This window comes from Thalassophryne amazonica, chromosome 16 (assembly GCF_902500255.1).
Source record: "Thalassophryne amazonica chromosome 16, fThaAma1.1, whole genome shotgun sequence".
Classification (NCBI taxonomy): domain Eukaryota; kingdom Metazoa; phylum Chordata; class Actinopteri; order Batrachoidiformes; family Batrachoididae; genus Thalassophryne; species Thalassophryne amazonica.
In genome coordinates this window covers 49,125,941-49,153,292 of record NC_047118.1, presented here as the reverse complement: position 1 = coordinate 49,153,292, position 27,352 = coordinate 49,125,941, and the positions used below count along the sequence as shown (strand labels likewise).

Here is a 27,352-nt window from a genome sequence, read left to right as displayed (position 1 = left end):
TTTTTGTTGTTGTTTGTTTCTTGTCTGTTTTTAAAGAGTGTGAGATGCTGCCCAGTGCTCCCAGCGCTGTGTGGACAGACAGCAGCTCAGTATGGTCCCAGTATGGTGCCAGTGCACATTCTCCTGCCTTCTGTGGTCCCACTAAAACTGAGGTTGGCTCATCCAACAGCTGCATTTAATATCCATATGCGTCTAATTGTATGGAACGTGTCACTCTGGGATCTCCTGAAGTAATCACTTGTTTCTTTAGTTTATGGTTGATGGATCACTGAGAAAGTTTGCCCTTCTGCTTTGCCATCCTGGGCTTGCCAGCTCCACACCGTTGGATGAGGCCTCTCTTTCAAGTCAAATATGTCCAGCAACAGCTGCAGCTGTGTCATCTCCACAACTCGATGAGGGTAAGCATGACTGGAGTTTGTGCTACAGGATGTAACTATGTAGGCATTTCTATCACGCAAGGCCACAATTTATGAGGAGTAGTGCATCTTCTGGCACCTTGACTTCAAGGAGAACTATGTACGTTTTGGTCACTTTTTTTTTTCTTTTTTTTTCTTTTTTTTTTTTGCTGTTGTCTGGCACATTACAAAACTGATGTAAAAACTCTATGCCAGCCCTCCCCCTGCTCGCCATGTGCATTTGTTTTAATACAATCCATGGAGCCATGTCAAGACAGCAAAAAAAAACAAAAAAAAAACACAATAAATATAACAGTGTTTAGCTCAGGCAGCTCTCTCTTTCTCTCTTTGTGTCTCTGCCCTTCTTGTGTGCGCAGTCTTGCTCTCCACCTCTCTCTTTCCACATGTTTAATCTCTCTCTGCCTCTCTCTCTCTCTCTCTCTCTCTCTCTCTCTCTCTCTCTCTCTCTGTACGCAGTCTCTGTCTGCAACTACTTGCATGATCAGTGACAAAATATTATGTCATGCTTTCATGGAGAACTCCACTCAAAAGCTTCTCCCAGCAGCAGGAATTCGGGTCTGCATGTTTTTCACACTTCCCCTTAGCAAAAAGTAGTATACTTAAAGTTCATTTTATTAAGTATGCTTCAGTATAAGTATAGCAAGTATACTACAGAATGTGTACTGTTAGTATACTAGAAAGTACACAAATGTAATACGTTTTTGGACTAAATTGGAACATTTCAAGTTCATAAAAGTATATTTTAAAGTTCGTTTTAAGTTTGCAAAAATACACTTTAAAGTATACAACAAGTACACTCATCTATATATGATCAATGTACGTGGTATATCCCTCTTGTATGCTTAAAGTATACCACATGTTCACTTATCAATGTACTTGATATATCCTTCTCCTGTGCTTAAAGTATACCACAAGTGCACTTATCGATATACTGCCATTGTACTAGTTGTATACTTTGAGTCCCTATTTTTCATTTATTACCGTATACTTAAAGTATACTGTTATACACATTGGTACTATTTTACTTCATATACTTTAATTTTGCTTGGCATATTACTTGTAGCTTACTATTTAGATACTGAAAATATACTCCTTAAAGTATTCTTAAAGTTTACTCATACTGTATGTACACAAGAGTGTAATGCATTTAATAAATCACAAGACAGAATGTTGAAAACAAGTTTGATATATTTTCAAACATTTAAAAAAGACATATGAAATCAAGTCCTTCCTTTGTGGAGAAAATTAAAGGAAAAAGTGCATGTAAAATGTAAACATAATGGTCTCTCCAAGATCAAGTCCTGTTTGTAAAAATGTAAACATCTTCAACTGAGAACTAAAATCCTTCCTTGTCAAAAAAGGTAAAAGACAAGTGCAAACCTTTGGATCCAAAAATAAATAATAAAATAAAAATAGTGCTGCATGCTTGAAAGATGGTACATTTTGTTTAATTAATGACTTGGTTATTTTTAAACAAACATGTTCACATCAAATCCCTGCTTTTTGTTCATGTGGTAAACTATGTTGTGTTTTAGTTGAGGTACTTAGTAAATCAGACAGGCCTGTATTTAATGATTCACAAATTGATGTACAAAGTATTTTCCTATATGTTGTTAAAAAAACTGAAACTGTTAATGCTGCCTGGCCTGACATGATCAAAATAAAATGTGTTCTTGTTGAAACAGCTGATGCTATGTACATAACACCATTTCCAAACCCTTATGAAAGGGACTAGCTTGATCAATAAAGTCAAGTCAAAAGTTTTTCTGTTTGTGTATGATTTTAAGGTACATAAAGATAATGTAATTGAGCACACATACTATATGCTGTAAAGTTTTAAACACCAGCATTATATTAATTATATTAATATTATATATTATATTAATTATATTAATATATAAATTAAATGTTAAGCATGAGTCAGTGGCTTGACTTAGTATATCTTGCTCCAAGTGCATAATAAGTGTTAGTACTTTGTGGCAGAAAGATGTAAAAAGTATACTAAAGTATAAGTTTTAGTATTAAAGTATAAGTGTAAGTCTTAGTATTAATGTACTTAGACTTTTGTTTATACTTTTCAGTATAAGCCAAGTATACTTCACTGTACTATTCTTAAGTATATAAAATATAGTTTATAAAAAGTCACCTTCAAGTATACTTCCTCAATTTTAGTAAAAAAATAAGTATACTCATAGTACACTTGAATAAACTTCTTTTTGCTAAGGGTCTTTATCTTTCAGCTCTGCTTTTCCAAGAAAGCCAGACAGAGGTTGATCCATGTGCAACTCCTCACTCTGTCACGCTGTTTTTGTCTTCCTCACATCCTTTTTTTTTTGTGGCAACCTGTGTTCAGGCTCCTTTTGCTACGGTAGGGTTGAGCTTAATGCCTCTCAACTGCTTCACTACTGCTCTGCCCACTTCCAGCAGTGGGCAGGGCGCATGGTGGTGACTCATTGTTTGGGTTTATGATTGTGGTGTTCAAACTCAAAATTGGCTTGTTAGAGCTGAGAATGTATTGGAGACACTACTGAAAGTTATCGGTTATCGGTTAGCTGTAGCTTCCGATATATTTTTGGGTGGTTTATCGGTTTAGCTTTATAAAAGATAACTTTTCAGTTAGCTGATTAGCTGTTATCGAAGCTAACTTTTTGGTTAGGTGTGCCCACCACTGCCTGTTTCTAATCTGTAGCTCATCACCAGGATGTATATATGCTTCACTGGTTGCACTGTTTCCTCACCAGATCGTTGCACCCTGTGCCTTCATTTCCAGCTCTGTACCTGTGTTTTTTCTAGTACTGCTTTCCACGTTGTGTTTTTTGACTACCTGCCTGGTATTTTTGACCACGCCTTATCGCCTGATGTTTCTGACTTGTTTGCTGTTTTTGGACTCCCTTTTTGTGTACCCCGCTGAGTCACCCAGTAAACAACCTTAAAAACCAGAGCTGTGTTCTTGAATTCTGCCTTTGTGTCCAGATGTCTCTGACCACCAAGCCTGATATTAATATATACATACATACACATTGATAAGTGGTGCTGATGGTGCTACTGTGTCTTTTAATGTGACAAGGACGAGGTCTGTTAACTCCTTGTTAGTGATCATGATTGGCTACAGCACTAAAAAGGATGTGTTTGCACAGCACTCACTGGACTGACCAATAGTCAAAACAGTGGGAGAGTCCAAGTATCTTTATTCAGTGAAGAAGGAGAATTGTGAATTTACACAAGTTGGGTAGGTCTCTTGGGGCTGTTTCTAAACAACTACAGTTTCCAAGTTCATCAGTTCAATCAGTTGTGTATAGGTACACGTTAGCTGGATGTGTCACCACTTTTCCAAGGTCTGGCAAAATACCTAAACTGTCACCCTCAGATGAAAGGAAATTACTTGGGATGTTCAGAAACATCCCAGGTACCACCAAGGCTTAGGTCTGCCATGAACTGGAAACTGCTGGAACACCAGAGTCAGTGTCCACAGTGAAACAAGTTTTACATCACCATGGCCTGAGAGGGTGCCAACCAAGAAAGAAACCCCTGCTCCAAAATCAACACCTTCAAGCTGAACTGAAATTTGGAGCTGTCCACATGTATAAGCCTTCTGGAGAAAGGTTTTATGGTCACACAAAAACTGAGGTATTTGTCCACAGTGACAAGAGGTATGATTGGAGGAGTAAAGGTGAGGCTTTCAAACCTCAGAACACTGTACCATCTTTCAGTCATAGTGGTGGTAGCATCATGCTCTGTGGCTGTTTTGCTACCGGTGTCATTGGTGCATTGCACAAAGTGGATGGAATAATGAAGAAGGAGGACCACCTCCAAATTCTTCTACATCACCTCAGATCAACAGCTAGATGGTTGAAACTTGGCCACAATCGGGTGTTCCAAGAGGACAATGATTCCAAACACACATCAAAACTGGTTATGAGTTAGATAAATCAGGCTAACATTAAGCTTCTGGAATTGTCTTCCCAAAGCAACAACCTCAACCGTATTGAAAATTTGTGAACTACACTTAAAAGGCAAGTCTGCACCAGGAAACAAACCAAATTAAATGAACTCTACCAATGCTGCCAAGAGTAGTGGATCAAATATCCAGCTAGAATTATGCCAGAAGCTTGTTGATGGCTACCAAAATATCTGGTCGAGGGGCAGCTTGCTATATGGGTCATTTAACCAAATATTAGTGATGGTGTATGTATATATTTAAACCTGTATGTATGATTATGACCCTGTGTGGATCAGAGAAGATCCTAAATAAATTCGAACTTGTGTATCCAGTTCTTGGTTTTAGTCATTAATGATGTATGTTGTACAATCATTCCACCTTGGCAAAAGAACAGTTAAATGACATAATTAAAAGCCCAAAATGACCATGATGTTCACACCCATGATGAGTATATAACCTTCCCACCACAGCTGTGTATGTTAATAGCAATTATTGTGCTTGTATCACACTTTTCCATTTAATGAATGGGAAAGTGTGTCCACATGTTTGACTGGTCGTGTACATATATTAAAAAATGAAATGAAGTTAACAACAGGACATTAAATATTTGCATGAAATAAATTGTGTAAGGTTGCCCTAACTTTGTTTGCATGTGTGTACGCATGTTTAAAATATTTAGTGAATGATGTTCCCAGTCCATATATTTTATCAGTGTGTGCCTTTCAGGTCCCATCACACACTTTTTGGAGATGAGTGTCTTTCCAGTGTTGCTACCTGGACTAGAGGCTTTGCTTAAAGAAGCCCAGAAACAGAACTGCTTCCAGGTTTGCATTGTGTTGTTAGAAATGTGTAGATCCATTCAGTTGCAGACCAGAAATTTTTACAAACTTACCGTGTCGACCCACATGAAGCTCTACAGTTCTCATTCTGTCGTCATGTTGCCTCACATTTATGTCACTTTGTGTTTCAGAGCAAAAGAACAAAATTTAACCCATGTGACTTCCTAACTGAGTGGCTCTACAAGTAAGAGCTCAGCTGCACTCACACTCACACCACACGTTTGTCTGCATTCTGTAAGGCTCTTCTCACCTCCTACATCGATGTTTTTAAGAAGCAGAGCTGAAACAGTGATCTGATTTTGTGTCTATCATGCTCTCTCAGCCACAACCCTCGCAGGCAAGGACAAGTCCCGCTGAACTTCCACGACATCTCATTTGTCAAGGATTGGCTCAGAAAGCAGTAAGTAACTCCTCACCCTGTCAGCCGTCACTCCCCATCCCCCATCACCACCCCCCCAAAAAACGTTGATTGGTTTACAGCTTCTTAAATATGAATAGTTGTGTTTTTTCTTTGTATTTGTACTAGACAGATTTATGCAGTGATTATTTGCTTATTTTAGATAATGGGCCAGTTTAAAGTGTTTACAAGCTCATTTAGTGGGTACAGGTTGATATTTACATTAGAAAGATATTTAATACTTCAGTGTTATGTACTGATTCCATTTAATGAACAAATTAGCATTTCTATGGAAAAAACACAGACCTAAAACCACTGTGGGTTTTTATTTTTGTTTTGGAAAGGTGATGGTTTAGTGGTTTGAGTGGTGGGCTTGAGATCAGAGGGTCAGTGTGTGTGAATGTGAGGCATCATTGTAACTCACGTTCAGTTTCTGATTCAAATGGAAAAATGCTATATAAATGCAGTGTATCTATATAATAATAGCGACATGGCCTCTGTGTACGTGTGTGTGTGTGTAACTTTGATCACTGAGAACCTGGGGAGAGCTGACATTTGCCATTTGGTATGCTTACGTATTTTGGGTCAAGGATGAACACCACGAAAATGGAAACTTGATAGGACAAATATTTTTTGAGAAATTGGGGATGTTCCATAACAATGCTGAACAATGAACAGTGATACCATTAATCAGTCCCTGGTAACCAGACAAGCTCTGAACAAAGGAAGTATCTAAACCTTGCCAGTTGTAAAACATGTCATCAACTAAATGTACCAAATAATAAATACAATTATTCACAAAACTTTCTCATTTTAATTACCTGCACTTTCAGTTAAAATCATTATAGAAACTTTGCTTAATTTATTACCACCCTTGAAAAATGTCAGCTACCTATTTTATAAACACTACCCAGTCTAGAGCCTGTGTATCCCCACAGGCAATGCACTAACTTATCATTTATTCATCTTTTAATTTCAGCACAATTGATTCAGATCTGCAGTCACATTTGTGGTGGACAATCTCAGGTTTAGTCACTCAGTGTTTTGAAAGTCACGACTGAGAGCTGGAAGGACTGTTGGTCAAACAAAATAAGTACATTTCAGATGTTACCATCTCTTATGCCTATGGACTGTTGAAAATTGCAATAAATTAAGAGATTAGTCCATAATAAAAAAAAAAAGTTGGTAGTTCCATCCCTGTAACAGTTGTCTCCATTGTGTTATAAATGGACAGAAATGCTATGAAACACAAACATTCAATTCATTTCAATGTATTTATACAGCACCCAAACACAAATCATCCCAAGGTGCTTTAAAGGGCCAAGGTCTCACCCTACCCCCCCCCCTAGAGCTAACACATTTTATTTATTTAACCTTTATTTAACCAAGTTAGTCCCATTGAGATGAAGATCTCTTTCACAAGGGAGACCTGGACATTGGTACCAGTAATAAGGAAAAACACCCTGTTTTTTTTTTTTGTGTGTGTGTGTGTGTGTTTTGTTTTTTTTAATAGGAAGAAACTTCAAGCAGGTCAAACATGGGGGAGCTTTGATTATACAGAAAAAACAAATGAAACAAAGCACAATAAAGATTAAAGATTTGTCAAACATACAAAAGCAGTGATGATGCATCTACGAGTAAACAAACATTTACCAAAGAGTCCAGTGGTTGCATTAGTCAGTTCCCCAAACAAGATGGTGGATAAATGGCCACATTTACATACACGTATTGCACTGTCTCCTATGTGACTCATCTATTCATCTCCTTACTTGCCACTTTTATTTTCTCTTCTCAGTCCGAGGCCTCCCATCCCTTTATCTCTGCTGTTGACTGAGGATCAAGCTGCTCTGTTCATTCAGGCTTTCTGGAGGGGATACAAGGTAGAGTTGACAAGTTGGCCTTTGTAGTTTAATTTTTTAAAAGAACTACAACACATCATACACCAGGCATAGAGCGAAGTACAGTGCAACGCAAGTGTCACTGCTAGTCTCGATGTGCACAATAACTTCTTCTTGAACTGCCTAATTGTCAACACACATGGTATGCGTGGTAGGTATTTTCACCCCAAGAGCCCTCTTGACTTTGAGGGTAAAAGGTCAAGGTCATTAGCATTCTTTGTCAAAATATTGTGAGCACAATAACTTGGTATGTGTGTTACGTATGGTGACCCCCAAAGAAGCCTATCAATTTTGATCCAAAATCACTGAATGATACTTTGTAAAAGCCTTCTGCAGAAAAAAAGTATTACTTACCAGCAACAAGCCTATCAACATTTGCCCAGGGGGCCATGGGTTAGTGCAGAGTGCAGACTATGCACATGCTCACATAGTTCTCTCACGCTCTTTTTGTTTCTCTCCCAAAACTGTGCATTTGGCATCAGCATTTGTGATATGAGGTTTTTAAAGTCGTGTAGTTAACCAGAAGCTGCAGTGAACCTGGCTGTTTGTGTGTTTATTTGAGAGAGAAAGTGTTAACATACAACAAACAGTCTCCTACATGTACGTTAGCTCACTGTATGGTCTTGTTGTATAATCCCACACTTATTTAGGTGCTGCAGTTTCATTCAGCGGCTTGATTAGAATCAGAATCAGAAGAAGTTTATTGCCATTGCCAATGAACAGGATTCACAGACTAGGAATTTGCTTCGATATAATGATGCAACATTAAACAGAGAGCAATATAAAATGCTAAGATAAAATATACAATATGTGCCAAAATAAGACAAAATATAAGATAAAAAATGACATATGAAATATGAAAGGCTGTGTGCAACAGAAAAACAGAGAGAAAGAGGAACAGAAAAAAACAGTGCAGTGGGAGGAGTGCAATTAAAACCAAAGTACATTGTCTAAAGTGACCCATGATAAAGTGACAGAGTTAAGGTTAAGGTGACTGAGTTATGAGGAGTTCATGAGTCTAACGGCAGAGGGGAAGAAACTGTTCTTATGGCGGGAAGTTCTGGTCCGGATGGGCCGTAGCCTCCTGCCCTAGGGGAGTCGTTTGAATAGACTCTGTGCAGGGTGAGAAGGGTCGGCTGTGATCCGACCTGCTCGGCCCAGAGTCCTGGAGATGTGCAGGTCGTGGAGAGATGGAAGGCTACAGCCGATCACCTTCTCAGCAGAGGCCACAATGCGCTGCAGTCTGTGTCTGTCCCTGGCTGTGGCCCCGGTGTACCACACCGTGATGGAGGAGCAGAGGATGGACTCGATGATGGCCGTGTAGAACTGCACCATCAGCTGGACAGGCAGCTTGGCCTTCTTCAGCTGCCGCATGATGTCATCAGTGATGATGGGCTTAATTCCTTCTTTTGTGGGTGGTCATCTGAAGTGGCTGTTTTGTGATATAAATAGACATCTGCAGACACTTTCTCTCTCTGACGTGCACATCCACCTGGCGTTTTGTGGCGTCGGGTTTTGGCTGCAGCTTTCCTCTGCAGTGCAAAAAGACTGAAAAGAAAATATTTCAGGTATGGTGTGTTGTAGAATTAATACTACTTCAGTTAATCTGAAACTTTTGTGTTTGCATATGATTTTGTGTTTATGTTGTATGCTCATAGTTTTTTTTTTTTTTTTTTTTTTTAGTTTATATGCTGTTCCCTCAAAGTACCAGCAGGGGGGCTACACTTCCAATAATATAATTTGACTCTTCTCTCACCAGGTGGCAGTAGTGTGCCATTTTAGCTCGGTGTTTTTTCCCTGAACTGAAAGAGGTTTAGCGGGGCCACTGCAGCCTGGTACCCTGAGGGATTTATAGAAAAAAGACAGAGACAGAGAGTAGCGATGAAGGCGGAGGAATATGCATGCAAGAATGGAGCTGGGGTGATGTTTTGAGTATTATTAGATGTTAGGATGATGGAATGGAGAGCAGACTGAGGGGATATGGAAGGGCTGATGCAGAGTGGTTCCAGATGACTGCTAGAGCAAAAATAGTGTAAAACTAAGTATTTGCAGTTACATCTCTATTGGGGAAGAGCAGGGAGCACAGTGGAAGAAGGAAGCTTTTTCAGTGGATTTGGAAAGAGTGTGAATGCAGCAGAAAGACAGTCGAGGTCCAAGGTTAAGCTCGGGAGTCTTAAACATTCAGAGGTTTATGATTTATTTAAGATAGACCGGGGTGGAGATATTTTGGGTAGTCGTGTGTCAGTCCTAACCCCTGACAGACAATTTTCACTGTGTCATAGCTGCTGTTACAGCAGGCCATTGTCCAGCGGAGTAGAAAGTGACAAAAGCAGCGCCATCAATTGTGATGGACTGATGCTCTACAAAATGTTTGTGTGTCCATTTATATGTGAAGACCCTTGTGTCTGTTGACAGGAGAATATTTTGCAAATTGCATGTGATGTTCTGCAGAATACTCCATGAGCCTGAAGCCAATTTTGACCTAAACATACCACTTAAGGGGACTAACACTTACAAACCAGCCTCAATATACCATACCCAAAACAAAAATGTATGGTGGTCATCCCAGGGTGACATCTATAGCCAGGAAGGAGTCAGTGTAGGATTCCACAGGGGTCAACATTTTAAAATGGTCCATTCATATTGAAACTTATACCATATTGTTATTGTTAGTCTGTTCATAAAGATTCCAAAAAGGTATAGTTTGGACTATCAGTAACTAAATGTCATGAGGTTATGGGTTAAAAACAGCAAAAACGGTCACAAATGTCAATTTCAGTTTTACAGGGGTCAAAAGATAAAGATTCTCCAATTTTAATAAATCTCGATGAAAATTATTGGTTGAGCTAAGGATAATAGTTGGGATTAATCCAAGATATAATTTGTGCTGTGCAGATGTTTGTTGCCGCCTCTGCCAACAGCTCTGTTGAATTGGGTCCCATCACTACCAAACTCTGCCAACAGCTCTGTTATCACTGCCAAACTCTGCCAAGGAATGGATTATTATCATGGCCTTCTGAATTGGGTATTCTATTTGTTTTGGTCTCACTAACATCTTGTGAACCGTTAGACTTGAGTACAGTTTCTGCCTTCAACACATATGGTTGATTAAATCTTTTATGAATAAAAGTACTACTTTATCTTATTTGTGTTTATTGGCAGATTGCAAACAAGCTTTAGAAGTGCATACCACCACCTTCTGTGCCGGAGTGTGTGGAATAAAAGCATTAATTATTCTAAGTCAATACAGTACAAAAGGTGAAACAGTAAAAATGAAAAAGAAAATAAAATGTACGATAAATATCTTAACACTTACGAGGAAGATAATTTCTCCACAATCATACAGCACTTTTAAAAGACTGAACAAGAGCAGTCTGTGACTCTTAAAAAAGGCCAAAAAAAAAACAACAACAACAAAAAAAAAAACCCCAAACTGCAATACCCCGATGCACAGTATCAGTTACAAACATTTGGACACGTGTCCCCATTCAGTTGAAAGGGTAAGCGTGTCCAAATGTTATAATTACATAGAACACCCTGATAATGCAAAATAAATGAGATGGCCTTGCCAACATTGTGTTTCACTACTTTCATGAGAGAAAAAACAACATTCAATCAGGATTGGGTAGGATTACTTTGAAATGTAATCCAAAAGTAATCAGATTATAAGTAATCCAAATGTATGTACGTACATACATGTAATCCACATGTATTCTTTCAAAGTAATCCTACCCAACCTTGGGTTCAATATTAAATGTAATAGTAAAACAATGTTTTTTTCCCACCATTATTATGTTCCTGTTGTGTGGGCCGCTGAAGAGGAGGTACTGCTGGCCCACCACCACCAGAGGGCACCCTGCCTGGAGTGCGGGCTCCAGGCACCAGAGGGCGCTGCCGCCTCACAGGAGCAGCCGGGGTGACAGCTGACACTCATCACCTGTGACAGCTGTCACCACTCATCTGATCTGCATCGGTATATCAGCAAGACGTCATCTCCACCTCTTTGCCGAGATATCGTTCTACCTGAAAGGTAATATCCTCAGCTTGACTGCTTGATAGAAAGCCCTTTTTGTGATTTTTGTGAGTGATAACAGACTTTTTCTCCAACGAGAGGTGGAGGTAGCTTCCCTGCCGTGCAGATTGCTGGGTGCAGACGCACCCACTTTTAATTGTGTTTTTGTTCCTCGCCAGCAGTACCAGGTCCGACACGCGGAGGCAGTGGCCACCTGGGAGTTCGGGACTTGGCGGCTCCAGTATTCCCGGGGTCTGGTGGCGGAGGAAATCGTGTGGTTCCGGTTCTGCTTTGGACTATCTTCGAGCCTGCCCATACGACACCTTGTAATTTGACCTTTGATCTATTGTGTAATCTGTTGTGTTTGTTGTGCACGTTCGCAACAGTAAAGTGTTGTTATTTGACCTATTCCATTGTCCGTTCATTTGCGCCCCCTGTTGTGGGTCCGTGTACTTACACTTTCCCAACAGGATATCTCGGCCAACGTCATGGATCCCGAGGGGCGTCAACCGGCTGTTGAACGGCCAATGGAAGAACAGGGCGCACAGGCGCCCGCAGGAGGAATGATCGGTGAGTTGCAGCGGATCCTCACCGTTTTCACGGCTCGGTTGGATTTAATGACCGAGCAGAACGTCCTCCTTAACCGCAGGGTGGAGGCTCTCGCCGCGCAGGTGGAGGCGCGCCCTCAGGGCGCTGCTGCGGCTCTCCCTCCTGTCGACCCTGTGCGTAACAGTGACGTTCCACTGGTCGTTCAACGACCCCTCCCACCTTCCCCTGAAGCATACATAAGCCCTCCAGAACCGTACGGAGGTTGTGTGGAGACGTGCGCGGACTTCCTTATGCAGTGTTCGCTCGTCTTTGCACAACGTCCTGTCATGTACGCGACTGATTCTAGCAAGATAGCTTATGTAATTAATCTGCTTTGCGGCAAGGCACGCGCTTGGGCTACAGCGCTTTGGGAGCAAAATTCACGGCTCCTTCTGACATATGATGGGTTTGTGAGGGAGTTCAGAACAGTGTTCGATCACCCAAATAGAGGAGAGACCGCTTCAGCCGTGCTGCTGTCAATGAGACAGGGGCGCCGGAGCGCAGCTGCTTATGCAGTCGACTTCCGCATCGCGGCTGCGAGGTCCGGCTGGAATAACACTGCCCTCCGCGCCGCCTTCGTAAACGGACTGTCGTTGGTCCTAAAGGAGCTCCTGGTGGCTAAGGACGAACCGCGGGATTTAGACGGGCTTATTGATCTCGTTATACGATTAGACAATCGGTTAGAGGAACGCCGTCGGGAGCGAGGCGAAGGACGTGACCGGATACGCGCCGCCCCTCTCCCTTCCAGGTTCGAAAAGGGGCCGCCCTCCCCACGCTCCACAGCCGCAGCGCTTTGTGGGGCAACAGCTCCCCCTGTTGACGTTGTTAGGGAGACGCACAGGGCCAAAATGGGAAGGCTGATCCGTGGAGAGTGTTTTCTCTGCAGCTCAACAGAGCACACACAGAGAGACTGCCCCAAACGGCCAAAACGTCAACACTCGCCCTTAGAGACTGGGCTAAGGGGGGGTCAAGACATTCAAGTGAGACACACACAAATTGCCACACGACTCCCAGTCACAATCCTGAGCGGGGATTTAACCCTTCAAGCCCGAGCACTGGTGGACACGGGGTCAGAAGGGAATCTGCTAGACAGCAGATGGGCAAAGGAGGTAGGGCTCCCTCTGGTGGCGCTTCCTACTCCATTGCAGGTGCGGGCACTAGATGGCACCCTCCTCCCTTTACTCACACACAAGACACCACCAGTAACTCTGGTGGTGTCTGGAAACCACCGGGAGGAGATTGAGTTTTTTGTAACTCCTGCCACCTCCCGCGTGATTTTGGGCATCCCATGGATGTTAAAGCACAATCCCCGGATCGATTGGCCGTCTGGGGTGGTGGTTCAGTGGAGCGAAACCTGCCATCGGGTGTGTTTAGGATCCTCGGTTCCTCCCGGTTCCCAGGCTAAGGAGGAGGTCAAAGTCCCGCCCAATCTGACGGCAGTGCCGGTTGAGTACCACGATCTTGCTGACGTCTTCAGCAAGGATCTGGCACTCACCCTTCTCCCGCACCGTCCGTACGATTGTGCCATTGATTTGGTTCCAGGCGCTGAGTTCCCGTCCAGCAGGCTGTACAACCTCTCACGACCTGAGCGCGAATCAATGGAGACCTACATCCGGGACTCATTAGCTGCCGGGCTGATCCGGAACTCCACCTCCCCGATGGGGGCAGGTTTCTTTTTTGTGGGCAAGAAAGATGGCGGACTTCGTCCATGTATTGATTACAGGGGGCTGAATGAGATTACGGTTCGCAACCGATACCCGTTGCCATTATTAGATTCCGTGTTCACCCCCCTGCATGGAGCCAAAATCTTTACTAAACTGGATCTTAGAAATGCGTATCACCTGGTTCGGATCCGGAAGGGAGACGAATGGAAGACGGCATTCAACACCCCTTTAGGTCACTTTGAGTACCTGGTCATGCCGTTCGGCCTCACAAACGCCCCCGCGACGTTCCAAGCATTAGTTAATGATGTCTTGCGGGATTTCCTGCACCGATTCGTCTTCGTATATCTAGACGATATACTCATCTTTTCTCCGGATCCTGAGACTCATGTCCGGCATGTACGTCAGGTCCTGCAGCAGTTGTTGGAGAACCGGCTGTTTGTGAAGGGCGAGAAGTGTGAGTTCCACCGCACCTCTTTGTCCTTCCTGGGGTTTATCATCTCCCCCAACTCCGTCGCTCCTGATCCGGCCAAGGTTGCGGCGGTGAGAGACTGGCCCCAACCCACTAGCCGTAGGAAGCTGCAACAGTTCCTCGGCTTTGCTAATTTCTACAGGAGGTTCATTAAGGGCTACAGTCAGGTAGTTAGCCCCCTGACAGCCCTGACCTCACCAAAAGTTCCCTTCACCTGGTCGGATCGTTGCGATGCCGCGTTCAAGGAGTTGAAACGGCACTTCTCGTCTGCACCCGTTCTGGTGCAGCCCGATCCTAGTCGCCAGTTAGTGGTTGAAGTGGACGCCTCGGACTCAGGGATAGGAGCTGTGCTTTCCCAGAGCGGGAAGACCGATAAGGTCCTTCACCCGTGTGCCTATTTTTCCCGCAGGTTGACCCCGGCCGAACGGAACTATGACGTCGGCAATCGAGAACTCCTTGCGGTGAAAGAGGCTCTTGAAGAGTGGAGACATCTGTTGGAGGGAACGTCTGTGCCATTCACGGTTTTCACTGACCACCGGAACCTGGAGTATATCAGGACCGCCAGGCGGCTGAATCCCAGGCAAGTCCGCTGGTCACTGTTCTTCGGCCGTTTTGACTTCCGGATCACCTACCGTCCCGGGACCAAGAACCAGAGATCGGATGCCTTGTCCCGGGTACATGAAGATGAAGTCAAAACGGAGTTGTCGGATCCACCGGAACCCATCATCCCCGAGTCCACTATCGTGGCCACCCTCACCTGGGACGTAGAGAGAACCGTCCGGGAGGCCCTGGCACGAAGCCCGGACCCCGGAACTGGGCCGAAGAACAGACTTTACGTCCCACCAGAAGCTAGGGCTGCAGTCCTGGACTTCTGTCACGGCTCTAAGCTCTCCTGTCATCCAGGGGTGCGAAGGACCGTGGCAGTTGTCCGGCAGCGCTTCTGGTGGGCGTCCCTAGAGGCCGACGTCCGGGATTATATCCAGGCCTGCACCACCTGCGCCAGGGGCAAGGCTGACCATCGTAGGGCTTCGGGTCTGCTCCAGCCGCTGCCCGTGCCCCATCGCCCCTGGTCCCACATCGGCCTGGATTTTGTCACGGGTCTCCCGCCGTCCCAGGGCAAAACCACCATCTTCACTATAGTGGACCGATTCTCCAAGGCGGCCCACTTCGTGGCCCTCCCGAAGCTCCCGATGGCCCAGGAGACAGCGGACCTCCTGGTTCACCACGTCGTCTGGCTGCATGGGATCCCAACAGACATTGTCTCAGATCGCGGTCCCCAGTTCTCCTCGCACGTCTGGAGGAGCTTCTGCCGGGAACTGGGGGCCACGGTGAGTCTCTCATCCGGGTACCATCCCCAGACCAACGGGCAAGCAGAACGGGCCAATCAGGAGATGGAGCAGGCCCTGTGTTGTGTGACAGCCGCGCACCCGGCGGCCTGGAGTACCCATCTGGCCTGGATCGAGTATGCCCATAACAGCCAGGTGTCGTCAGCCACCGGCCTCTCCCCTTTCGAGGTATGTCTGGGGTACCAACCGCCTTTGTTTCCAGTGGTTGAGGGAGAGGTCGGTGTGCCCTCGGTCCAGGCCCACCTACGGAAGTGCCGTCGGGTGTGGCGTGCCGCCCGTTCTGCCTTGCTGAGAGCCCGGATGAGGTCAAAGGCCCATGCAGACCGTCGGCGGACCCCGGCCCCTGCGTATCGGCCAGGGCAGGAGGTGTGGTTGTCGACAAAGGACATCCCCCTCAAAGTGGACTCCCCCAAGTTACAGGACCGTTACATCGGTCCCTTCAAAATCCAGAAGGTCATCAGTCCAGCCGCAGTGAGGCTTCAGCTGCCGGCCTCACTACGGATCCATCCTGTATTTCACGTGTCCCGAATCAAACCACATCACACCTCACCCCTCTGTACTCCGGGTCCGGCACCGCCTCCTGCCCGGATCATCGATGGCGAGCCGGCTTGGACTGTGCGCCGGCTTTTGGATGTCCGTAGGATGGGCCGGGGCTTCCAGTATTTGGTGGACTGGGAGGGGTACGGACCTGAAGAACGCTCCTGGGTGAAGAGGAGCTTCATTCTGGACCCGGCCCTCCTGGCCGATTTCTACCGCCGCCACCCGGACAAGCCTGGTCGGGCGCCAGGAGGCGCCCGTTGAGGGGGGGGTCCTGTTGTGTGGGCCGCTGAAGAGGAGGTACTGCTGGCCCACCACCACCAGAGGGCACCCTGCCTGGAGTGCGGGCTCCAGGCACCAGAGGGCGCTGCCGCCTCACAGGAGCAGCCGGGGTGACAGCTGACACTCATCACCTGTGACAGCTGTCACCACTCATCTGATCTGCATCGGTATATCAGCAAGACGTCATCTCCACCTCTTTGCCGAGATATCGTTCTACCTGAAAGGTAATATCCTCAGCCTGACTGCTTGATAGAAAGCCCTTTTTGTGATTTTTGTGAGTGATAACAGACTTTTTCTCCAACAAGAGGTGGAGGTAGCTTCCCTGCCGTGCAGATTGCTGGGTGCAGACGCACCCACGTTTAATTGTGTTTTTGTTCCTCGCCAGCAGTACCAGGTCCGACACGCGGAGGCAGTGGCCACCTGGGAGTTCGGGACTTGGCGGCTCCAGTATTCCCGGGGTCTGGTGGCGGAGGAAATCGTGTGGTTCCGGTTCTGCTTTGGACAGGCGTCTCCTATCTTCGAGCCTGCCCATACGACACCTTGTAATTTGACCTTTGATCTATTGTGTAATCTGTTGTGTTTGTTGTGCACGTTCGCAACAGTAAAGTGTTGTTATTTGACCTATTCCATTGTCCGTTCATTTGCGCCCCCTGTTGTAGGTCCGTGTACTTACACTTTCCCAACAGTTACATGCTGTTGCACTATGCCAGTTGTTGTGTGTTTGGAGCAATATTAATAGCCTTCATGCAATAAGACAGCACTTAGTTAAAAGATAAACAGAACAACAGAGAAGTCTTTATTTGCCATATATACAGTGAAAATTGTACTCTGCGTTGAAGTCCTCGTAATTAGTTCTTAACAATGTAACATCTAGGAGCAGTGGGCAGCCATAGCTAGGCTAAAATGAAACTAAATTGTCTCTATTGCCCCCTAGTGGCAGGTTTAAGGACACACAGTTTACTCTGCACTACGTGTTAATTTTTTTTCTGGAATGTATATACTGTATATCAAAACACTATTTTGTGGTGTTAAAGCTACTGTACAATGTGTAGGATTTAGTGTCATCTAGGAGTGAGCTTGCAGATTGCGTTATGCTGTTGCCGGTCACAGTTGGGTTTCCTTTTATGTCTTTTCCTTCTTTGAAGTAATGCCCCCCTTGCCTTCTCTTGTGATAAGCAATATGCATGATCCTCCATTTTACAAAAGAAAAGAAAAGAAAAAAAAACAGGGTTCTTAAACTAGGTGGTGTATAGGCCTGTCATGTTGCTCATATGGATATATGAATGCTCATTCTGTGCTTATGAAAACACATTGATTTATTATTGCTGGTAATTGCACACTAATAAATAGATTTTTATGAGTGCTGTATTAAATCCTGCACACTGTAGCTTTAAAGAGAAAAAAATTGTTTAGCCTTTATGCAGATTTGGATCCACCTTAAAATTTGATCTATTGCATCATGTACCACAGAACCATCTTTCCAGGCAGGGGTGGTGGCCAAGCGGTTAAATGTGCTTGATTCCAGTGTGGAATGTTCCCAGCTCAAACCCCACCCCTGCCCATTCTCCATGTAATATGGAGTTGCGTCAGGAAGGGCATCCAGTGTAATTCTTATGCCAAATCAACATGCAGATCCACCTTGGATCTGCTCGGCTGCAGCTGAAGGGACTTACTTACCAAACGACCATCTTTCATAACATTTAGTCAAAATTGGTCAAATACATTTCGAAATTTCTTGTACAAACACACACACACAAGCTTGTGTCGGTTATTCATATAGCATCTTTCAAAGTTATGCTGTTGTGACATTAATTTGAACCATATCTGTTTTAATCAGTGTTCCATGCTCTGTTCAGTCTTCCTCTACCCCTGTATTTTGTCCGCACTTACCCTGTGCAGTTATATAACCCGTTTGATGCAGAGCTGAGAGTGTTTGTGTTTTAGGCTGAGAGTGCAAGACAGACAGAGATTCATGAATCAGTGACGGTGGTGCTTTTCCAGATTGACTTTTATCCTTCCATTATTGATTTGTTTCATCAAATGATGTTGAAGACGTAAGAAATTCAGTTGAAGAGGCAGTACACACATAAACACACACAGTTGTGTCCTGTTTCACTCGTGTAAAACTATAAAGAGCTGTTCTGTCTTAACATATTATATAATCTTCTTTACACAGTGTCCCTTATCCTAACTGATCCCCTCATCCATGTCTGCTGCTGTAATGCGCACAAACTGTATGTACATGCACACATAATAGGTCTTATTCAAACGAGGTGGGGTAAATTAGCGGTTGTGTAACAAATAGGCATCCAGTTAGGCTGTCAATAATAGTGGTTTGTGGTGAGGGTGCAGAAAGAGGCTTTTATCCCAATCACTTCCACTGTGTCCAGTTAATAAAACATAGTTACATATGTAGTTATGGATGAAGAGTGTACAGTAGTGAGGAACATCATATTTGGCCGACTCTGGAATATAGCACAGCCCTATACCTGGCTATATAGTCTTGTCTACCTTAACCTGCCAGAATAACTCAGCTTGTTGACCTAATTGTTTGGCCATTACCTGTCGGTAGTTGGAATTAAGATTTATTTATTTATTTATTTTTTAATGGTCATTCAAGTATTGTTCTGGGTTACATTTGATGTCATTTAGTCTTTCACAGCTGAACTTGTTGCTTTAAATGCCTGTTAAATTTTGCAAAATGACTTTTCATATTCATGTGCCAAGACATTTGCAGCCACAAATCAGAAAAAAATTGGGACAATAAGGAAAATGCAAATGTACAAACAAACAAAACATGCTATGATCTTAACATTTGACTTCTCTTTTACTGCACATCAGACCACAAACCATTTGTCCATTAACTCCACAATCACAGAAACCTGTAACTCCAACAGAGTTGTCATGGTGTCTTGATGTCTTCTCTCACTAGTCCCCTTCCAGCATAGTCCAGAATAATTTGCCCCATCCCACGGTACTTTGGAATGTGTTGCAGGCCTGAAATGCAGCAACAGATTTATTACCCAAGTCCAAAATATGACCATCGGGTATTGCAAAGACTTTTTGAGCATCTGTCCGTTTGTGAAATGCAGCAACAGATGTACGTATATTAACAAATGAAATGAAATGTCTTCAGTTCATGCTGTCTGCAATGAAATAGAAGTAAAGAAAATGTAAGGATCACTGTTTTTTTAATCACATTTTTCATATCATCCCCACTTTTTCTGATTTGGGGTTGCCACTAAAAATATGTACCCAGTCTGAAGAAGGCACTGCTGGGCTAATAGACTCAGTTATTGTTCAAAAGTATGGCACTAGGAGTCCTGAGTAGTATTCAGTTTGACACAAACTAATGTATCAGGTTGAATGAATCGCACAAGGGCAGTGACTGTTTATGCTATTTCAGTTGCTGCTTTAGGATAAAGCCAGATGTTCTTTAATAGGTCACATCCACCAAAACTGGCTCTTTCCTGGTTCAAGAACCTTATTTTTACCCTCTTTGCGTATTTAGACCAAAATAACACCCTGTGCAGACACCCCCCCCCCCCCCCCACACACACACACAAACCCCCAAACAATACAAAAAATAAGTCTTGAGCAGTGAAAAGTGATGACCTTACAGAAATACACAAGAGCAACAGTGTATTGTTCTAGTTCTTTGCAAAGAATACAGTCCGCTCACAGTGTGCACCCACAATGTAGACAAACAGCAGAAGTAGATGCTGAATTATGTTCAGCAATCTGCTAAAGAGAGAGGTTTCACTTTGTCTTTGGACTTCTTCTAAGGTTCAAGAGAGGTTTAACAGCATGACAAGATGCGACAAGTGGTACACCAAAATAGCAGAGATGTTAGCAAAGGTAGGGTATACAGGAACCCCCAACCAAACAATAAACATGAAAATGCTGAAGGAGAAGAAGACAAAAGTTACACCTGACACAGCAGTGTACACAGCTTTATGAGAGTTTGGATGAAATGCTGGAATGTCAACAAATCGACAGGCCTAGGTGCTTTATTTGCATACAGCAATGTTGGAATCCTTAGAGAGAAAGCTTCAACCCCTATCTCTGTGTGTTAAGCTATGGTCATAGCAACTTGCACAACTATTTGATGTGCGATCGACCCACAGTGTGGTAAGTGTCTATCACACTGTGATGGATTGAGGAAATTTTGATATCAGTTTGTGTCTGTTTTTGTTTTGTAAAAGTCCTTTTCTCATTTGTTAATTGCATTCCTTGTCAGCTGATATCTGGCGAGTTTGTTGGAAAGTTTTGTGCATGCTTGAGTGGTTGTCAGATGCTTCAGACTCGGCTTCTGACTGTCCAAAGCTCCAGCACGGTGTGTGAATTTGGCATGAAAGGAGACAGGAAACAGGAGCAGGGGCAGTGGTCAAGCAGTTAAGGGCGCTTGTTTACAGTGCAGAAAGTTCCCAGTTCAAGGCCATCCCTACCTATTCACCATGTAATGTCGAGTTGCATCAGGAAGGGCATCTGGCGTAAAACATGCCAAATTAACATACAGATCTGCTATGACGACCCAGAGTGGGAAAAAAACAGAGGATACTTTTAGACTCAAGGCAAAAACAGCATGGCTATGTGCGTTTTTATTTGAACGCCAGCATGCACCTGATAGATCTTCTTGGTGAGAAAGCGCCACAGAGAAAGAAGGTTGTTTGTTGTCCTCAACATTGCAGCCACACTGATCACTGGCACAGTGGAGAGACACTGTCAGTGCATGAATGTAGTGAGGAGGTATGTGATCCTCGAGCTAGTTAGGACTGTTCAGAGCTATACAGAACTTGGTGAATTCTGCTGAAATCTGGCTCTGCCAGCATGCGTATATGTCTTGAAACCAGGAAAATCATTCTGCTGAATATAGCTCTTCGTGTTGCCATTGGAAATGTGACATCACCTGCCCATCAGAGCCCAAATCCACTGGAGATCGACTGATTAAGTGATATTTGCCACCACACACATAATTTTAATCTGTTACTAATCAGTTTGCTCAATGTATCATAGTGTGATAGTAACAGTAGTGGCTCATCCAATCCGCAGAAATTTGCCTCTGGTCACCAGTACTTGTGAATAAATGTTTGTGGTATTGAATATAGCCATAATAAATAAATAAATAGATAAATAAGTATGTTTATAATACAATATAAACCACACAGGAGGAGAGCTGTTTTTGTGCATATTAGACACAAGAACACTTGCAAAAAACACAGCAGCTAATGCAATATTGACTGTTTGTATTATTACAATTTCCGAAATAGCTTTGGGATGCAACAAATTCATTATAATTGCTGAGTTGATAGCACAACCACTCTTGCCAGAAGTCAAGAGAGATCATGGCGCATTGCTGATCATACTGTAAGGTCGCATCACATCCTAGCGACCTCTTGTAACCAAAACATTTCCACTTCAGTTGCACCTGGATTTTTCACATGCTGAAAAAAAAAATCACCCATGACATTGCATGTATTACATTTAAATATGCGTGATTTAAAATTTAAAGTTTCCACTTTACCTAACCTGCATGTCTTTGGATTTGGGAGTCTGAGCACCCGGAGAGAACCCACGCAAACATGGGGAGAACATGGAAACTCAGCACATAAAAACCCACGTGGGAATCAATCCCATGACCTTCTTTCTGTGAGGCATCAGTGCTAAACACTAAGCCACTGTGCTGCTTGTTTTTGTTTATTTATTTTGTGGAATGATCTTCTAGAAAGGTCAGCTGGTCGAAATAATCATTATTCAGCCATGTATAAATTACTTTTAATTACTACACTGAAGTAGAATGTGCTGGCCTCCAAACAAAGTAGCAGTGTTCACCCATTTATAAGTTAAGAAACTGCTTTGAGGATCAGAATGTTCACAGAATGGATAGACGGTTAAACAGGGTGTTAAAGAAGCCCTGTCAAATGAAAGTGGAAGACACCCCGCCTTTGATGTTCTCTTTAAAAGTGACCTGATTGTTGAGGCCACAATGCCACTTTCGCCAGCTGGTTTCACGCTGATTTCCACTTTGTGTGAATCCACCAGCTTTCTCTAGAGTGTCTGTAAGCATGATGGCTCTCACATTAATAAATCCCTCAAATGCTTAAAAGCCTTCTAACTGTGAGAACTTATGAAGTCTCTTGAATGAGAATGGAAATATTATTAATTCTACTGGAACACTCTAATGGATGCATTGAACTCTTAATTGACTTGATAAATTATGCAAGTTAAGTCTGGTAGCATGCACTGGTGTCATGCATCGCTGAATCCACAACATGTCTTAGTTGACTTTCCTTCACATTCTTTCATCTTTATGACACAGAGTCATTCCAGCACTACCCAAAGATCCTCCAGAGAAACTTGTTACTAAAGACATCCCGTTGTGACCTTGGATCATTGGTTAGGGCCCCTTCACACATAGTAAAAATGTGGTCGAATTGCACATGAAGCAGGAATTGTATGAAATACGTGTAAAATCATAGCTGCCTCTAACGCCTCGTACACCTGTTGCTACAACTATTTGCGCACACCAGTGGCTGAAAGACAGAGTGTGCGCTGTGAGAGCTCATCAAACCCTTTCACGGCAAGTGTTGGCCAAATTCCAGCTGACACACACGAATATCTAACACCGCTTGGTTGGCACTTAGACAATGTGTGGCTATTCGCACAAAAACAGTCAGCAGACGATTACTTTCGAGCTGGATGTGAAATTTGTCTAAGTGCCCCACGACTGTGAAGTTGCAAATCAACACACATCTGGTGCATGTGTCTTGCACATGTGCGCATGTGTAGCGCCCCCCCCCCCCCCCCAACACAAATGGCGTGCTGGGGGGTGGGGCACACTTGCATAAAATGCTCATATGTATGTACAGATCTGATTACATGGGGCCGGACAGCAAGGTCTGATCGCACACAGTCTGATATTGTTGCTGTTGAACAAATTCTGCACTGTTTCATTATTTAATCATTTTTCACTATTGTTGTCTCATGTACAGTTGTAGAAACAAATAAAATAATCGTTATAAAATTTCAAACAGGCCTTTGAACAGAAAAAGTCACGCCAACCACCTCCATGTCCTCTGGTAGCAGATCCATAAACCTTCTCTTTGGTCTTACTCTTCTTCTCCTGCCTGGTGGCTCCATCCTCAGTATCCTTCTCCCTGTATACCCTGGATCTTTCCTCCACACATGTTCAAGCCATGTTAATCTCACCTCTTTGACTTTGTCTTCAAACCGTCTTACCTGTAATGTTCCTCTGATATTTTCATTCCTAATCCTATCCGTCCTCATCATCACCCCCCCCCCCCCCCCCCGCCCCCAAAATTGCAGCATCTTTAGCTCTGCCACCTTCAAGTCTGCTTCCTGTCTTATGTTAGTATTACTGCCTCTGAGACATAAAACATAGCTGGTCTCAATACTATCTTCTAAACGTTTCCATTCACTGTTGCAGATAACCTTCTGTCACAGATCAATCATGCCACCTTTCACCACACACTCCTCCGTACCTGCACTCTCCTCTTCACCTCTCTGCCACACTCTCCATTACTTTAGATAGCTGACTCCAAGTAGTTAAATTAATCTACCTTAATGACTTCTACTCCCTGTAACCGCACTATTCCGTGGCCTCCCTCTCATTCATACACATGTACTCACTTTGTTATGGTTCTGACCCGAAAACCAGGCTTGGACCCCAAAGCAGGGAGACTGAATGAAAAAACAATAGGATTTAATGAACCAGGAAGGTGTCACAGCACAAATGTTGCATAAATAGTGAATACAGTCTTGGAGGTAGGCAGAGTGGAAACCTGGCCCGCGTTGTGGTGGACTCAGGTGGTCGCAGCCCACGTAGCACTGGAGTACAGGTGGCAGTCCAAGATGGGGAGCTGAGTGGTCCTTGGTCCAGGTGGCCCCCTGGGGAGCTGATGGAGGACGAGGTCACTGTGGAGGAAAAGAAGGCGATGAGAGGGCTGCAACAATCACTCAAACCAGAACTACAGATGACTAGAGATGTGTGGAATGCAGAAAACAGCGAATCAAAGAACACTGGAGTGGAACGCAGACAGACAGGCTCAATACGGAAATTGAGAGGCCAGGTACCAGGTTGTGAACACTGAGTCACTGGTGCTGATGAGCTGAAGAACCAGGGCTTATATGGAGGCATGTAGATTGCAAGCAGGTGTGCTCATCAGCTCCACAAGGGATGCCACCTGGGAAAAGAGAGAGAGAGAGAGAGAGAGAGGACAGGAACCAGGACGACACACAACACACTTTAGCTTCTGACTTTGATTCCACTTCTCTCCAGAGTGTCTCTCCACCTCTCTACTTTCACTACAGGTCACAATGTCATCTGCAAACATCATAGTCCATGGAGACTCTCCTTGCTTCTCAGCACATTACTATCTACATCCTTTAGCACCCTAACCTGCCACACACTCTTTCCAGCTCGGTCCCTTTATCTAGTCAGTCGGTACAAGTCCTTTTCTCGCTCCTTTCTGTTTAACTTCTTGTACAGTGCACTATTAGGTGACGCACATTACCATCAAAATGCATACCCTGTCTACTGACCAAAGAATTGCATGCACTATATTTCAGCAATGTGTTCATGCATTTACTTCTGTGGGTGTTGTGCTGTTGCTCAGGAACTGCTTTGGATTGCCTTAATTTTGGTGACAATTGTTTTGCAAGATACATTTTTCTATAAGCAGTGTACACGCTATGCAGACCCTGCACTGATGGGAGCTGTTAAATATGCAATTCCTAAGTTGATATGGATGTAACTTCTAGAACCATCCAGTAGATGCCACTATTTCAGTATGTCTTCCTTTTGCTATGAACTCTGAAAAAATTTTCAAAACATAGGTGCAGCAAAGGTTTTGAACAGTTGTGAGTTTGTCATCACTAATTTGCAGTACTGATGAAAAATACTGGCATCATCCCCAGTTGCACATACTATTGGTTCTGTAGTTCTGGTTTTACTTTCCCATTTTGTTGTATACTTTGTACCATATTTGACGACATAGCGGAAATCATATTTTTTCGCATCACGGAATCATATCCAGCAGGTGGCAGATACGTCTATGGGATATTCCATAGGAAAACCTAAACTGGCTTTTCTGTTGATCTGGCACATCAAAGTTAACCACATCTAATGTCCCAATCCTTATTATTTGCTTTCTTAATTTTGTGTGTGTGTGTGGGGGGCTATCCCAGCAGTCATCGGGCGAGAGGTGGGGTACACCCTGGACAGTCCACCAATCTATCACAGGGTCGACACATATAGACAGACAAACTCATTCACACTGCATGTAGGTTAGGTGAACTGATGACTTCATCATTTCACCTAACCTACATGTCTTTGGAAGTGGGTTGAAGCTGGAGCAACTGAGGGGAACCCACGCAGACATGGGAAGAACATGCAAACTGCAGACAGAAAGGCCCAGTTCAGAAGCAAACCTGGGTCCTTCTAGCTGTGAGGCAACAGTGCTAACCACTAAGCCACTGCTTTGCCCAAAAAATACCATCATTTAATGTTTTTGATTTACTGCCTTCACAAGCCTGGCTGGGATGGACTTACTCACTCACTCTCTCCCTCACCCACCCACTCATGTACATTTTTATAAGCCCTGCACTGTTACTAGCACAGACTGCAATAGAACACTTTGTCAGAAAGTGAAGCATTGCCATGGAAACTTGCAAAAACAACAAAAGTCAGCCAATATTCAGATCTCAGTAACTATTGAGAGGATTACTCAGCAACACCCAAAAATGTTTTGAAATGCCAGTTTTGATTTTTGACTGTGATGAAATGGCTCCTCCCTGTATTTCAGTTTTAGCCTGACATGTCAATATATTTGTTTTCGTGTGTTTAACAGACAAATTTAATGTCGAATGTACTGTATTGTAGAAATGGCTTTGATGAGAGTACTTTGATGACAAATAAATAAATAAAATCTAGACTACACACCCAGTCCAACAATTTGCATGATGGCCCGCTTATGATGTAGTAAGTTGTGCACATAGGAACACTTTACCTGGTTTACAGTAGATGTGTGCACACAGCTGGCTTCATTCATGCTGCTATCGCAGAGACGTCACTTTCCTGTTCAGCTGTGCTGATGTACATAGACTACAGCATCCACACACACACACACACACACACACACACACACACACACACACACACACACACACACACACACACACACACACACACACACACACACACACACACACACACACACACACACACGTCTTGGCGGTTTGTCTTCTACTGTCACATACATCTTCTTAGCAGCCTCTTGTACTTTCAAAAAAATCATCTGTTGGGGAGCTAAGCAGCGCTGTTAGCAATTCTTTGTGTAGTTTTGTCACATGCATTCCAGGTCCGTCAAACATATCACAGTCATTTATAAGAAGCTGGCAGCGACAGAAAAAAAAAACCTGCACATTTCTGCAGGGCACCATTCAGAAGTGACACAGATTAGGGATAGTCAGGGACACAATAAAGACACACAAGTGATGGTGAGCAAACAAGGCATTGTCCAACCCCCACGCCTATGACCCTTGACCCTCATTTCCATTTCTATAGATTGATTCCTTCAACAGAAAGGCTGCTGCAATGCCATGACACCAAATTAACTATTATAGCTTGCACGTCTGTGTTCCTCAACCCGTCACAAGGCTGCAAATTATATAACAGCCCCACTTTAAAAACCAGTGCTAACTGTTGCCTCACGACCAGGGAGCTCGGAGAAAGTTGGGGTTTAATGGAGCAGAAAGAATGGGGAGAAAACAAGATTTGGTGAGAGGAGACGTGGGGGAGAATACAGAGGAGGCGAGTGCTGGACAAAAGGGGTAGAGAATAAGATGATGTTGGGTTGACAGAACTGAGGGACAGCTGGAAAACAAGGAGAGAGGAGTTGACAGAGACAGAGGAGGGACAGAAAGAGGAGATCAGGAGGCGAGGT

General features: G+C 43.8%; 1 protein-coding gene across 1 annotated transcript in view; it reads left to right on the top strand.

The window, feature by feature from the left end:
• iqck (IQ motif containing K) overlaps positions 1-27,352 on the top strand; it is a 57,540-nt gene that overhangs the window by 10,704 nt on the left and 19,484 nt on the right. The window contains exons 2-7 of the mRNA XM_034189405.1: positions 37-152; positions 251-398; positions 5,083-5,180; positions 5,327-5,379; positions 5,518-5,595; positions 7,388-7,472. Of these exons, the coding sequence (XP_034045296.1) occupies positions 37-152; positions 251-398; positions 5,083-5,180; positions 5,327-5,379; positions 5,518-5,595; positions 7,388-7,472 (578 nt within the window). The remainder of the gene's footprint in view (positions 1-36; positions 153-250; positions 399-5,082; positions 5,181-5,326; positions 5,380-5,517; positions 5,596-7,387; positions 7,473-27,352) is intronic.